Source organism: Nicotiana tomentosiformis, chromosome 5 (assembly GCF_000390325.3).
Source record: "Nicotiana tomentosiformis chromosome 5, ASM39032v3, whole genome shotgun sequence".
Classification (NCBI taxonomy): Eukaryota; Viridiplantae; Streptophyta; class Magnoliopsida; order Solanales; family Solanaceae; genus Nicotiana; species Nicotiana tomentosiformis.
The window spans coordinates 135369884-135386013 of record NC_090816.1 but is presented as its reverse complement, the minus strand read 5'-3'; the positions used below and the strand labels follow the sequence as shown (position 1 = coordinate 135386013).

Sequence of the window (16130 nt, the reverse complement as noted above, 5' to 3'; positions counted from 1 at the left end):
TCATAGCCTCTGGAAGATAAGCACAGACGTCTCCGTACCGATCCTCTAGACTCTACTAAACTTGCTCGTGAATCGTGAGACCTAGGCAACCTAGTGCTCTAATACCAACTTGTCAAGACCCGGAATTTCCACCATCGGGACCGTGATGGCACCTAACATTTCACTTGCTAGACAAGCCAACGTTAGAGAATCATTAAACGAATCCTTATTCCATTCAGTAAATAACAGCAAAAAAGCTAAGATGAAATATAGCGAGTGCGGAATAATAGAGAAACTGCATCAATTACTACTATCCGGATTTGGAGTCACAATTCATGAGCAGTAAAACAACTGTTTGAATGAGAGAAGCAGTAAAACAGAAAAGATAGATGGGGACTACAAGGTCTGCGAGAGTGCCTTCGCGAACGCGAAGAATGAAACTAGAAGGCACTGAAAGTGCAGAAAAACCAAATTTTCCCAAGTCCAAAATATCCCGTAGCCTATCCGAAACTCACCCGAGCACTCGGGGCTCCAAACCAAATATGCATACAGGTCTAAAAATATCATACGAACTTTCTCGCGCGATCAAATCGCTAAAATAACACCTAGAACTACGAATGTAGCACCAAACCAAATGAAATTTTCAAGAAAGCTTTAAAATTTCTATTTTCTCAACTGGACGTCCGAATCACGTGCCAACTCCGTTTCTCACCAAATTTCGTAAACAAGTCTTAAATATTATAATGAACCTGTACCGGGCTTCGAAACCAAAATACGGACTCGGTGCTAACAATGCCAAACATCAATCAATTCTCAAAGACATTAGATTTTTAGACTTTTAATTTTAATCAAAAATTCATAACTCGAGTTAGGGACCTCCGAATTCGATTACGGGCATACGCCCAGGTCGCATATTTTGATGCGGACCCACCGAGACCGTCAAAATACGGATCCGGACCCGTTTACTAAAAATATTGATCGAAGTCAACTCAACTAAAGCTTTTAGGAAACAATTATTATTTTTATCAGTTTTTAACATATAAGCCTTCTGGGCCAATACTCGGACTGTGCACGCAAATTGAAAAGTATAAAAATGAGATTTTTAAGGCTTAAGAGCGCAGAATCGAGTTCTAAAATATAAGATGACCTTTTTGGGTCATCACAGTTTTCCTCTAGCTATGCTGCCCATTTTCCAGAATCCCAATAAATTCTGACTGTTAAATAAAATTGAATCAGCAATTAAATTCGTTAAGAAGACATTAATATTAATTACTAGCTGTATTTTACTAAATCAACCTTATTTGTTTCCTTGACTATTAAATGCTACTCCCTCCGGTCTACTTTAATTGATTTTTTGGTATTTTTACATATATTAAGAAATCCATCTTTTAGTATTAATTAACACTAAAATTTGCCATATTAACCATAATTTGTTCATTGAAAATACAACAAATATTCCTAGGCAAAGGACACCTTTGGAAAAATGAAGTTAATTCTTTCTTGATATTTAAAAATTGAAAGAAAAAAATTGTTATTATTTTTTAAAGCGACAGATATTTTGAAACATTATTTTGGGCAAAAACTACATTTAAACTTGGATAGAGGGAGTATCACTTTTTTTTCATCACATCCATAACAATATTCCTCAATTTCATGTATTTTATACATTTCCTACCAACAAATGGTGGAATTTATTCAAACTCTATATAAATGTTCAGCATCCAAATTCCCAAATTCATGAATCTAAGCTAAATTCTCAATTCTAGTTATTAATCTTGTTCCACAGTGAAAGGAGCTAAAACTCATAAATTAGAAATAGTTCAAACCCTAGCTAAATTTCATACAACAAATTCGACTTCAGCCAAATTACCATTTGGATATACAACTTGATGGACCTAAATTTAGTAATTTGGTCTAGGCGGTCTTCCATTTCATCAAATTAGACATCAATGAGTTATAATTCAATCATTTTCTCTCAAAAGACTAAGTGAAACTTGAGATAGGTTGTCCAAATTAGTAGATATAAAAGAATAATTCGACTAGTGGCGCACGCATGATTTTGCATAAATTGTGTAGACACGTGCAGAAGTGGTGAACCAACAGATACTTGTAAGTCAAAACTCGAAGAGCAGGGCGACAAGCTCCCAACAAAGGGGGTGGTCATATTGAGTATGTCCCTTCTTATTCTCGACATGCTATGGTACCTTCGAGTGGCGAGGAGCTGGTCAAGTCTTATCGGATATACTCAACGAAGAACAGTACAGACGTAGATGATATTATCACGACCCCTTCTTTCTATTGTCTTTTCTTATCTTGAAATGATAATAGGGAAATGTGTTTATAAGGTATAAGTTTTACTGATCTTTTGATATGAACAACAAGTGTGGCTGCGTGCAGTGGTGGAGCTAGAATTTTTATTAAGGGTAGTCAAAATATAAAGAAACAAACTCACCAAGAAGTCAAGGGGTGTCATTATATAGTATATATACATATTTGTTTTTAAATTACCGAGCTAAACAATGTAATTTTCCGACGAAGGGGTGTCGGTTGACACCCCTTGGGTGCATGTGGCTCCGCCACTGGCTGTGTGGATAACCGTTAATTTTAATTTTGATAACATAAGTGCTATAATTTGTTAAGAATTTTAACTTAAAAATAGCTCTTACTTATTTTGTTTTGCTAGTTTTTGGGCAAGCGCATTGCGTGTGTATTCCATATGAAGATCAAATTTTTTAAAAATCACATAATATATCGTTGAAAAGATGCAAAACTTTTATAAACAAATCATCTTTTTGATCTATCACCGAGGTAAATCAGATAAATGAAGATTTGGTTTATGAATATAAGTAAAACATTATACTCATCCGAAATGGATTCTGGTGAGACATATAGATAATCAAGATTTTTTATTCAAATATCTGGTTTGAAAGTAATTAATTGCATCATTAGAAATTTAAGATGCTATTTTACTCCCCCTATACTAAACTGAACCTCCACATTTAACCTGGTATAGATATGAAAATGGCCCTGCAAAAGTGTATTGCTAAAGTTAGAGCATGATCATTACGACAAGCAATATTTAAAGTTATGTAGTGTGTAAGAAACTTCAGGTTTTTTTAAGATGAAAATTATTTTGCAAGTGAAAAGGTGAACATCAGTTTCTGATGGAGAGTATACAAGACTAGTTGAGCTCTACATCCAAAGGAAGAACAATTCCAAGCCTTCTTTCATCCATCCATTTTGGCACAGCTTTCTTGCTTCGCCAACATTCATCTGCAATTGGTTTTTGAAAGTCTACCTGTCAGCAAAGGCGAAGATGTGATATCATTTCACAAGACTACTATTCTGGTCTAAGAGAGGTGTCACGTCACCTTTACTAATAAAAGACCAGTATATAGTATAGATATGTGTAGATTTAAAAAGAATGGATTATTGCATACCCAAGCAAGTTCTCTCGCGAATCGCTTTCTCAGGCCAAGAGTCTTGTTATTCTGCTACAAACAAAGGAACCATATGTTCTTCATAGGCAATGCCACCGGCTTTAGAGCAAAGGGCTTCCAAACTTGCAACTTACTTTCATTAGAATGTGACCTTTGTTTCTAATGTTATTAGAGTATGCGACAGCGACAGCAACTGGATTCATCGGTCACGGAGTCATGGTGTTCACTATTGTCAGATCTGCTACTCCTTATATCCATGCGATATTCTGTTGGTTCATTGTTATTTTCCCTCATTTGTGACAAGGCCTCAAGCTCAGCTTCTTCTTTATACAACAAACGAAGTCCATACTCCTTCACTTCTCCAGAAAAAGATAGCCTAATAATTCCATAGTCATTTGGTGTTTTTCCATTTGCCTCAGATGTATCCCATAAGACAGCAAGAGGTACCAACAAAAAATGAATAGCACGTTCTGTATGCCATTCTGAGGTATCACATTCTGAATGGTTGGATAAAGCAAGTTTCCGGGTCATCCACGACATCCCATCATCACATTCAGGAATCAATTGAGTTGTGGTGTCAACTAATCTGCCCGAGTAACATACAGCAAATCCCAAGAATTTATCAGGTATATACCAATTTCCAGGCAAATTGACTGATACACTACTATCCGTTCCATGATAGAGAAACCAACTTGGGATCTTCTTCTCAGGATGAATAATGGTAAACACACTTTCGGACAAGGAATCTGAAGCAGAGATGCCATGCCTCGAGGAAGAGATATTCTGAAACAGGGTATGTGCAAACAAATTATATATAGTATCATTGTGTGCATCATCAAGTTTCACCCTCTGTAGTTTCTTTCTCTTTGTTACTAAATCATGGATACTTTTCATAGCCATATGACAATCTACACGCAATTCATTTAATTCAGGGGGAAATTCTGGCAGCTGTGTAAGCCTCTTGCAATTTCTTAAGTCCAAGATTCGAAGAGCACCAAGTTGGGCTATGCTTCGAGGCAAATGCTCAAAATTATTTCCTCTGAGATTCAACTTTTTCAAAGAGGATAAGGATCCAATATCTTCCGAAAGTCCTCCATCTGTTAGATTGCAGTCTTTGAGACTCAAAGTTTCCAATGAGCGTAATCCTTCAGCCACAGGAGGGAACTCAAAGTGCACTCCACCTACGAAGTTGCAAAACTTCAAGATTTTTAGTTTGTTCAAGCGTACGATGGAAGACGGAGGTCGTGAAATTAGAGTATCACTGGCCTGAAGGTTCTCCAAGTTGTCTAAATCACCTATCTCTTCTGGCAAGCTTTCCAGTTTTGGGCAACCCCGCACATCTAGACTAACCAAACTTTTCAACCTACAGATGCTGCTTGGAAGAGCTACAAGGTTTCTCATACCGCTCAAATCTAGCTTGGTAATATGAGTTTGGTACTGAAAAATAGATGATGGTAGTTCCCTTAACCCAGAGACGAGCATGTCAATCTCTATCTCTGGCTTCATTCTCCCGTGCAATTCTGGAAATTTCTCTAAACTATAGCAACATGCTACACTCAGATATTCAAGAGATTCCACGTTAACACATGGAAACCTCTTAAGGCTTGCACACAAACTCAAATTTAACTGAATGAGTTTGCTGCAACATCCCAGGGAATGGTGAACCTCTTCAAGAATACTACAGTTTTCCAAATTCAAAGACTCCAAATTTGGCATCCCTGTGAAATCTGGTGTTCGCATCAGTCTTTCAGACCCGCTGAGATCTATCCTCCGTAGAGACGGCAAATGCTGTTCAGAACAGAAATAGAATGAGAACCTATTTTTGTTTTGTTTTTTCATTTGTATGTGTGGGCATCAAATGACCTACCGTTCCTAAAAAGTACTCCATTTATTAATCCCTCGACAACAAATGAATGATAGCATTTGAATTATGAGGGCCAACACATTATTTTGTGCGAAATTAGAAATTTATTTTTTTTATATATGGAAGTTACTTGTTCAGAAACTGAATAAAATGATTGAAAAAACCTGTAGCAAAGAGAAATAAAGTGCTTTAAAGAAATGAAATATAAAATGGGGAAACCCATATGTTAAATCCGGAAGCAATGTATGAAAGCGTATATGTTATTCTAGAAAATAATTGTACATAATGAACTCTTTTTGTTTTACTAATAAGTATTCCTTCCATCACACTATATACAATCTAGGATGAAATTCATATGAATCTAATTTTACTATGAGAAATAATTGAATGAGTTCTTAAATTGAGCTTCTTAGTTAAAATGATGATGGGAAGATTTGGAAAAAAAAAAGGACATAAAGATCTTACAATAATACTGAGAACAACCCCAAATAATATAAAATACAATAATTTCTTTTGAGATGGAAATACATTAATTTGAGCTTATTAATTAATACTCCCTCCGGTCCATAATAAGTGACACTTTGGTCATTGGCACACCCCTTAAGAAAAAATACTAACGCCTAGAAAAATAAAAGTTGTTTTGACTAAATTACCCTTAATTAAAATTAGCATATTCCTAACCACCAGTTTTCAAATTTGAAATAGGATTTGAAATAGTAGAGGGGTTCAATGAACAAGTGAAGATTTGATGGGACTTATTTGTGTTTGCATGCAGACCAAACTATATCCTGGCAAGCAAACTCAAAGCTTTAAAAGGGAAGTTAAAGGAATGGAATCTATCAAAGCATGGAAATTTGGAGTCCATCAAGATCAATATCCTTAATCAGATCTCAGAGTTGGATACAATTCAAGAGCAGAGAAATTTGAATGAAGAGTAAGTTTTATTGAAAGCCAACTTGTTCATGCAATTTGAAGAGGTGGCAAAAAATGAGGAGATCGCTTGGAGGCAAAGGTCTAGGACCTTGTGGTTGAAAGAGGGAGATAAAAATACTAAATTCTTTCAGAGGAAAGCAAATGCACACAAGAGGTACAACAACGTAGATCAATTAGTGGTTAATGGTATAACATTGGAAGATCCTGCTGCTATTAAAGGAGAGATAGTAAGGTTTTATCAGCATCTTTTTACGGAGTCTGAATTCTGGAGACCAAACTTTAACATGGTGGACGGTCCTGCAATCACTGATGAAGAAAAAGAATGGCTTCAAAGACCCTTTGGGGAACAAGAGGTGCATGAATGCCTCAAACTCTGTGCTATTGATAAAATCCCAGATCCTAATGGTTTTACTATGGGTTTCTATTCCAATTGTTGAGATACCATTAAAGGAGACATATTGCAAGTTATTCAGAATTTTCACAGTCAGTCAGGAGTTCTTTGAAAAGAGCCTAAATGCCAGCTACATAGCTTTAATTCCAAAGAAATTGGGGCAAAAGAATTAAAGGATTATAGGCCTATCAGTCTGATAGGTAGTGTGTATAAAATTATCTCTAAACTTTTGGCTGAAAGACTTAAATTAGTGATCTCTAAGCTGATTGGCAAACACCAAATGGCTTTTATTAAAGGAAGGCAAATCATGGATGCTGCTCTTATTGCCAATGAATGTGTTGACTCTAGATTGAAGGAGAAGAAGCGAGGAATCTTGTGCAAGTTAGATATAGAAAAAGCCTTTGACCACGTTAATTGGGACTTCTTAATAAACATGCTGAGACAGATGGGGTTTGGTACAAAATGGACCAATTGTATCAGATTTTGTATTAGCACTGCCAGATTTTCAGTGTTGGTTAATGGCTCGCCTGAAGGTTTCTTTCCCTCACACAGGGGATTGAGGCAAGGGGATCCTCTATCCCCTTTTTTGTTCATTATAGCTATGGAGGGATTTAACAACATGCTACACACAGCGCAACAGAATAATTGGATAAGGGGTTTCAGGCTAAACAACAGACAAGGTGGAAGTTTGGAGATATCACATCTCCCCTACGCAGATGATGCCATTATTCTTTGTGATGCAGAGATAGACCAGATAAGGATGCTGAGAGTTATTCTTACAATCTTTGAAGGCATATCAGGGCTTCATATTAACTGTGGGAAAAGCCTAATTTTCCCGGTTAATGAACCTCGGCAAATTCAGCAACTTGCGGGGATTCTTGGTGGTGAAATTGGTGTTTTTCCAACTATATATCTTTGTATACCTTTGGGGGCTAAGTGTAGATCCATTGATATATGGAATGGGGTCTTGGAGAAATGCGAAAAGAAACTAGCAAGGTGGAAAAGTCAATATCTCTCTTTAGGAGGCAGGCTAGTGCTTTTCAATAGTGTACTGGATACCCTTCCTACTTATATGATGACTTTGTTCCCTATCCCTCCAAAAGTTGAAAGGAGAATGAATGCTTTAAGGAGAAAATTTCTATGGAAAGGCAACAAAGAAAGAATAATGTTTCATTTAGTTAAGTGGAAGACAGTCACTCTTAGAAAGAGTGAGGGAGGCATGGGAATAAAACATTTGAGGAAATAAAACCAAAGCTTACTCATGAAATGGCTGTGGAGATTCACAACAGAAGACCAATCATTATGGAGGATGGTAATTAAAGACAAGTATGGAGAGGCAGGGCCCTGGAAAACAAAGATAGTAAACACTACCTATGGGGTTAGTGTCTGGAAGACAATCAGAAATCTTTGGCAAATGTTCAGCAACAAAATCAGCTATAAAGTGGGTAGTGGACAAAACATTTCTTTTTGGGAAGACAATTGGTTGGGACAGAAGCCTCTTAAGACAATGTACCCAGACATTTTCTCAATAAATCAATAGCAAAAGGCCACTGTGAATGAGGTTTGGTCAGCTCAAGGATGTAATCTCACTTATAGAAGACTCTTAGATGATTGGAAAATCACTAGAATTGCAGATTTTTACAATAAACTCAATCAATTCACTGGGGTCAATCAGGACGTAGACAATGTGTGGTGGTTCGGGCACAGCTCATGAAGGTTCTCAGTCAAGTCTTCTTATCAAATGCTTAATCAAACTAATATTGTGATTGATCTTTGGCCATGGAAACACATATGAAAAGTAAGAATACCCTACAAAGTGGCATATTTTGTTTGGTTGGTTGCTAGAAAGGCTTGTTTAACACAGGATAATTTGAGGAGAAGGGGAATATCTTTGTGCTCTAAATGTCACTTATGCGGAAGGGAGGAAGAAACCAACAGTCACCTTTTTCTGCACTGTTCGGTGACTATTCAGGTTTGGAACATATTTATAGCACTAACAGGGATTCAATGGGTCATGCCCAACAACACCATAGAAATGTTGTCATGTTGGAACAAGGGAAGAAGATCTGTAAGTGAGAAGAAGAGATGGGGTATGATTCCTGCATGCATATGGTGGATGCTTTAGAATGAGAGAAATTCAAGATGTTTTGAAGACAATGCTAACTCAATTCAGAAGATTAAAATAAATTGCCTACTGCTTTTTTATTTTTGGTGTAAACTGGAATACATAGCGGACTCGGAAGCTATAATAGATGTTCTTGGGTCTTTGTAAGAAGTTAGATAAATTGATGTATATTTTTTGTTATTCACTATGTAACTATGGCATGCACAGCCTTTGTGTTTTTGAATATAGCAAACTGTTATCATCTCAAAAATAAATTAGCATATTGTTAACTTGACATTTTGGGATTTGTAAACAAGGGCAAAGTTTGGAAAAACAAAATTAATTCCTTCTTGATTATGTAAAAGGTCACTTATTTTGGACCAAAATAGAAAGACAAAAAAGTCACTTATTATGGACCAGAACGAGTAACTTCTGTTCATTAAAGACATGCATCATAATACTAGCTAAAAAAAGGAAGTACCTAAAATAATATGTGTCAAAAGTAATAATATTTGTTCATTATCACTAAATTAAAGGACAAAGATCGATAGTTAGAGAGAAATAAATGGCAATAAAATAGAACTCAACTATTGTACCTTTGTTTTCATCCATAAATAATGCAGTGAACTGTCCGAGAGTGCAAGGTGAACAAGCATTTTGGGTTCAAATGTATATGGCAATGACTTCCAAGGATAGCTTTCCCACACAAAACAACGCAAGTTGTTGGGCAGATACTCAATGGCATAACGGGGCGACGACCTCTCATTAAATATTTTTTCACTAATGTTAAATATCCTAAGCCTTTTCATATTTTTCATGGCCTTTTTGCTAAAGCGTAATCTACCAGAATTGAAATTAGTAAGAAAGATTGCTTCCATTGCGGTCCCCTGGTAAGAAGAAGATCATTAGTCTACAAAGTATAATTTTAAATGTTGTATAAAATCCACTTGCTAATATGACTACTTTCTCACTCCTTGTAGTGCCAAAGTTTTGAGATACAATATTAATTAGATCTTTTTAAAGAAATACTGATTTTACTTCAAAGAAATACTTTGTGCAATTAATTCTATAGTTCTATCTTCTAATAATACATTTTTCTTAGAAGTTCATTAGAGTCATGTTTATAAGCTTTTCATGTTGGGATAGAAAGAAACTGCAATTGAAACAATACCAATAAATTGTAGTAGTAACTTTTTAAAATTAAAAAAAAAATGGTAAAGTGAATCTCTGATTGAGTTATTATGTAATAACATATCATAAAATTTTCAAGTTAATCCAAAGAATGAAATTGGATCAAACAGATTAAGTGTCTACTAGACTAATCCATCACTTAAAAATATAAGAAAAATGAATTAGGCAACATAAATTAAAGAGGCTACTTAAGGAATTAGGCAATTAATGTCTTGTTTTACTAATTAGGCAATTAATATTACTTTTGCTTCTCCTAGCTACTAACTAAAGCAAACAACTAAAATGACGTACCTGCAAGAGTATGAAGCAAGATGAACAAATAATTGAAATTGACTGCCCTATATGTCTTTGGAATATGAAAATTAGAAATCAAATACTCTTGCATTGTTTAGCCTACTTACTGCATTATTGGTCATCACTTCTTCGAAATCCTCGGCGAGCCATAATCTGTTGCGTTCTCCCGGATTCTTTTGCAAGTTCACTATATATTTACCCATATCTTCTATAAAGTCATGCATTTGAATCTGATCATTTTCAGAGATGAACACAAGAGATTTGTCAATTAAAATACACAATATGTATTCAGCTCCAATATGACAACTTTCAAGAACTTGCATGGCGTAATCTTTTTCTTCCCCTCGCAAGATGCATGCTATATCTAGAAACATCTCTTGTTGGATGGGCTCCAATCCATCATAACTGATTTTGAGCTTTTCAACAATTTCCGAATTAGAATTAATTTTCATGTGCTCTATCGCACTTTTCCATTCAGTTAAGCCAAGGTTATGCAGCAAAGAACCCCACACTTTGAGGGCTAAAGGAAGGCCTTTAGCATAATTTACAACCTCCAATGAAAGCTCCTTAAAATGCTCATCTGGAAATTCTTTTCCAAAAGCATGATGATTGAACAATTGCATGGATTCGTGATCCGGTAGTGCAGTCACTTCATATATTACATAATTCTTCTCTATCAGATGCTTGTCTCTAGTTGTTACAATAATTCTACTTCCATCACCAAACCAATCAAGATCACCTGCTAAATACTCTAAATGATCTTTATGATCTATATCATCAAGCACAATTAGCACCTTCTTAGAGCAAAGTCTGTCCTGAATCATCCACTTCCCATCATGCTTATTATTGACGTAATCATCTTTTCTTCTTAACAATTCAGAGAGAAGGGTGTTTTGCAAAGAATGCAATTGATGTCTTTTTTCATTTTCTTTAATATCCGCAAGGAAACAAGAAGCTTCAAATTGATGAGATAAAGTGTCTAAAATGGCTCTTGCTATTGTCGTCTTCCCTGCACCGCCCATGCCCCAGATCCCCAATATGATCTGAACATCATTGATTCCTACCTTAAGTAGGGACTTTAATTTCTCCAGATGAGTATTTATTCCCACAACACCTCGCAAAGAAGACAAAGTGGCACTATTGCACAATTTGGAAATTTGGTCGACAATGTGCTGAATATTCTCTGCTTCAATCCTACAAAAATAAGAAGATTAATTGTGGATAAATGTAAGAAAGGCATTTATTAGTAAGCATTTCATAAATATTATTATTATTATTTTAATTACATAGGGGTAGGAGAAATGGGAGAAAAGATTACAAGGTGGGGAATCAAACTCTCATTAACTAGGTGAATTGGCAACCAACTTAGCTACTAAATATTGTTAAAGTGCATAGATATAATTAAAAGACTGCGCACATAAAACAAACGGCTTGCAGGAGCAATCAAAATATCATATGTGCAAGAATGTTATTGAGGAATTGTAGTGATAGGAACAATAGTGTCTTCTTGTTGATATAAATATATTAGTAAATTATCATTCTGTTTTACAGAAATTATAAAATAAAACATTGGCGGGTGTCTATTTTATATAACAACAACAACAACAACAATCCTCTGAGATTATACTGGGTTGTTGTTGTTGTTGTTGTTGTATACAGTAAAACATTTCGGACGTCTAAAGTACATTTTAAAATAATTGTTGCATATATTTTTTAGTCACCCTTGGCGGATGTCTATCCTTTTAGATTTGCGTAGCAGTTAGAGCAGTGCTTCAACTTTGCACCTTCTTTTTCGTTTTTTGGTTAATTTGTTTTTGGTGTTGCTCTTATTTTAGGGCTACAAATTTCAACCTGGTTTACTTCAAGAAAATTGAATAAGAAAAAAGAAAAATAGAATAAATAATTAATATGAAATAAAGGAAAAATGTACGTGGCTTAAGATATTTTTTTATTTATTCTCTCTAATTATATTGATAGGAACAATACCTTCTGACTGATAGAAACATAAATAACAACCATCATTCCTTTTTTTCAAGAAAAAAAACATCTAAATGACAATCAATGAAATTAGATTGTGTAAGCAGTATTCTCAGAAAAATAAATTGATTAAGTTTCCACCTTTTAATTTTTATTTTGTTAATATGATAAATTTATTTAGTTTCTAGTCTGTTTAACTCATTTTTGATGTGCAGAATCTTTTTGTATAGTAGAATATGTAGTCTTCACATAAGCAACCACATTTGAATGAAAATTATTCCTTTTGAGCTCCTCACTTTGCTTCTATGGTAACTCGAACCCACAACCCAATGGTTTAGAGTTGGAGGTGCTTAGTACTTGAGCAACCCTCTCTTTGTGGTATTTCATTTTTTTCATTATAAGAAATTACTATGTGTTTTTAACTCACCCATCACGGATATCATATCCTTTTAGATCTGCGGCAGCAGTTAGAGCATTCCTCCATCTTTGGAGCTTTTGCATTCCTTCATCATCATCCTTATAGCCTATTTCATGTTTGTCAAAGGCTTCAGCAAAGTTGTCCCTCTGGTTCCTAACATGTGATGGATCCACATCATAGAAGACTGGTATGACAGTCTGTCCACATTGATCCTTGCATTCCATGATCTTTACTAACTCATCTAAGCACCACCTCGATGTTGCATAATTCTTTGAGAACACGACGAGGGCAACTTGAGACTGTTCTATAGCTTTCAAGAGTTCATCTGACATTGATGCGCCATGCTCTAGCCTTTTATCATCTTGAAACGTGAATATTCCACTGTTTTTCAAGCCTTTGAAGAGGTGACCTGTAAATATTTTTCGAGTATCTTCACCTCTAAAACTTAGAAAGACTTTATAGTTCCACCGAGGAAACTGTGAAGTACTCATAGAAGCAGAAGATGATGCCATTGATTTAGTTAATTATTTGAAAAGAAAAAAATGTATATGTGGATAAATTGTAGCCGTGGTAAGAGATCAACGGATGATAATAGGAGAGAAAGAAATATACAACTAGCTACTAGCACTTCAAATAAGAAAGTTTTGTGTGAGATGGGCTCTACTCCATAGAATTATTGGTATTGGACCTAGTCAACTGATGCATGCTGTAACATTTAAGGAAGTAGGAAATTCCTTCAATACTCCACTGTATATACACAATGGACAGCTAAAAGTACAAGTGGATGCATTGAATTGAATTATTGCTTCCAAAGCACAAACACAAACGTCCCTCTCTCTCTTCTCTGCCAAAGCAAAAGGACCCCATTGATTGGATTTCTTTTTCTATTTTAATTTTCTACTGAGGTTGACGAAATCTTCGTCCAGCAAAGTATTTCTCAGTTTTGTTGGGTAATGAACACAAAATTGAATGACTTTTAGGTAACAAAAAAGTGATTTTTAGTTAATGAGCACAAAATTGAATGGTTCTTCCCGATATATTAAGGTTAAGAAAGTTATAATAAAGTTTCGACAAAATCGTACAAAACATATCATTCTGCAAAAAGAAGAATTATCTGGTCGACTTTTCAATCCTTTTTCCTATTGATTTCACCTTTAACAGGTAGCTCAGAGCTTTGCTGCCTTTTTAGCGTAAAATCTTTCTTATGCTTGTAGTAAGATTTGGGTTATTTATTGTGGTCGTTGCAGTAAGACAGCTGATGATATTTCCGATTAAGTTATAAATAGGAGACAGGAAATAAATAACCTAGTAGCACTCTAAAAATGAAAAGTTTCTAAAAAAAAAAAGGCTCTACTCCGATACAATTATTGCTATTGGATAATATTGAATTATATGTGGTCGGGTCTCATTGAGTATTACTTTCCGGGCAAAAACATATGCTCTCAGCTCCTCCCTAGATCATATATAATATTGGGTATACATCTCTAAGTGAGATTGTGAGTTCAAATTTTATGATAATTTTATTATTTTTTGTTCTTCTAAAACTAGGCATCACATGGTGCGTATTAATTAAGTACATTTCTTTTTCTTTATTTCTTTTTGATTTATTATTTCAAAACTTTCACATATTAAAATTCTTGTTTTTGTTTGTCACCGGAAAATCTTATATGTTTAAATAAAATGTGCATGTTAAACTAGTGGATATTGGTATTATTGGTATTGGACCTAGTCAACTGATATACACTGTAACATTAAATGTGGTAGGAAAATTCTTCTTAATGCTATAGTCCAACTGATGCAAATTGTAACATTTAATGTGGCACGAAATTATTGTGAAGCTTCTTTTTAATGCTTTACTCCAGTTGATTTGAATTATTGTTGATTTGTTTTCTTTGAACTTTAATATAAGGAAGTAGGAAATTCCTTCAAAGATATCAATACTCCACTGTATATACACAATGGACAGCTAAAAGTACAAGTGAATGAAGCTACAAAGAAAGAGTCAGACCTATCCCAATTGAATTGGATTATTGCTCCAAAGCACAAACACAAACGTCCCCCTCTCTCTCTTCTCTGCCAAAAGGACTCCATCAATTGAATTTCTTTTTCTATTTTAATTAAGTACATTTCTTTTTATTTCTTTCTTTCTTTTTGATTTATTCTTTCAAAATGTTCACATATTAAAATTCCTATTTGTTGTTTGTCACCGGAAAATCTTATATGATTAAACAAAATGTGCATGTTAAACTAGTGGATAATGCAACATATAGTATGTTATTGGGTTCAACTGGCCCCAATATTTTAAGCACGGAGTAAGGAAATAGATGTAAGAAAATTACTATTAAAAAATAATAATTTTGAACTTACAATTACAAAGTATAATGGGTGCAATAGTAAGAACCAAATGTTGAGAAAATTTATATCTTGAATTCACCTCTTCGTTACAATGCACCCATCTTACCTAAATCCTAGATCTGCCTTCAATTACTCCTAATAGAAAGTAAATAGTAGGATTTTTTTTGTGAAGCTTGTTCTTAATGTTCTACTCCAGTTGATTAGAATTATTATTGTTATAGGATTTTCTTTGCACTATAATAGAAGGAAGTAGGAAATTCCTTCAAAGACCACCCACCCTCCCTGCACCAAATTTCACTGTAATATGTACACAAGGGACAGCTAAAAGTACAAGCCGATATATGAAGCTACAAAGAAAACAAAGGGTAATATCCCAGTAATTTTCTTTGTCACATACAGCAGTTGCACTAAACAAAAGCAGTACTATGGTCTTATTTTTCTTTGCGCACATAGAAAGTGACAACAAATGTAAGTCCATAAATGAGAAGGAATGTTACTTTTTTCAATTTTTTTTATATAGAAGAATCAACTACTGTAATATGTACACAAGGGACAGCTAAATGTACAAGCCGATATATGAAGCTACAACGAAAACGCAGGGCAATATCCCAGTAATTTTCTGTCAAAAGTTGTACTAATCAAAAGCAGTACTATGGACTTATTTTTCAATAATAGTGAAGACGATGATGTTCGCTTATCTCAATTGAAAGAAGGATATATTGAAGGAGACAGAATAAAGCATATATTTCATCAAAGTTCTTTATCAGACACAATCTTCACCGAACGGAGAAATAGATGTTTAATATATTTGTTCGCTTGATAATTTGGTGGTTCTATTCAATGAAGCATGAGCAACCTCAACAATTGAGAAGTTGGTATACAAGATCGGAACATGTCATCTTAGAGAAATCAATTGATGTTTTCATCAGGGGGAGGCAAATACGCGTTGTACTCTTTTTTTCTTAGCTAAGGTTTTATCCCACTGAATTTTCCTGGTAAGGTTTTTAATGAGACAACAGGAAATGCGTATTACTAGATATATGTATTTCCTTCACAAGGATTTTTTTTCATAAGGTTTTTTTTTCTAGTAAGGTTTTAACGAGATATTATCTCCATAACCACCAAAGGAATAGTACCCACTACTCTTCTCCATTATCTCCATTATCTCCTTAACTCCCACTACA

At 34.8% G+C, this 16130-nt stretch overlaps 1 protein-coding gene across 4 annotated transcripts; it reads right to left on the bottom strand.

Moving 5' to 3' along the window:
- Nucleotides 1-2960: 2960 nt before the first annotated feature.
- On the bottom strand, nt 2961-13202 carry LOC104111666 (TMV resistance protein N-like). 4 transcript variants are annotated; one of them, XM_070175416.1, is made up of 6 exons: nt 12601-13202; nt 10304-11390; nt 9308-9598; nt 3420-5207; nt 3157-3277; nt 2961-3006 (listed from the first exon to the last, which is right to left on the bottom strand). In XM_070175416.1, exons 1-4 carry the CDS (start codon nt 13101-13103, stop codon nt 3588-3590), a joined length of 3501 nt encoding a protein of 1166 aa, XP_070031517.1. In that variant the 5' UTR covers nt 13104-13202; the 3' UTR covers nt 2961-3006; nt 3157-3277; nt 3420-3587. The 4 variants fall into 4 exon arrangements, with proteins under 4 accessions (XP_070031517.1, XP_070031518.1, XP_009619704.1 ...); XM_070175417.1 differs by having other exon boundaries at nt 3157-3252; XM_009621409.4 differs by having other exon boundaries at nt 2961-3277.
- Nucleotides 13203-16130: the final 2928 nt, after the last annotated feature.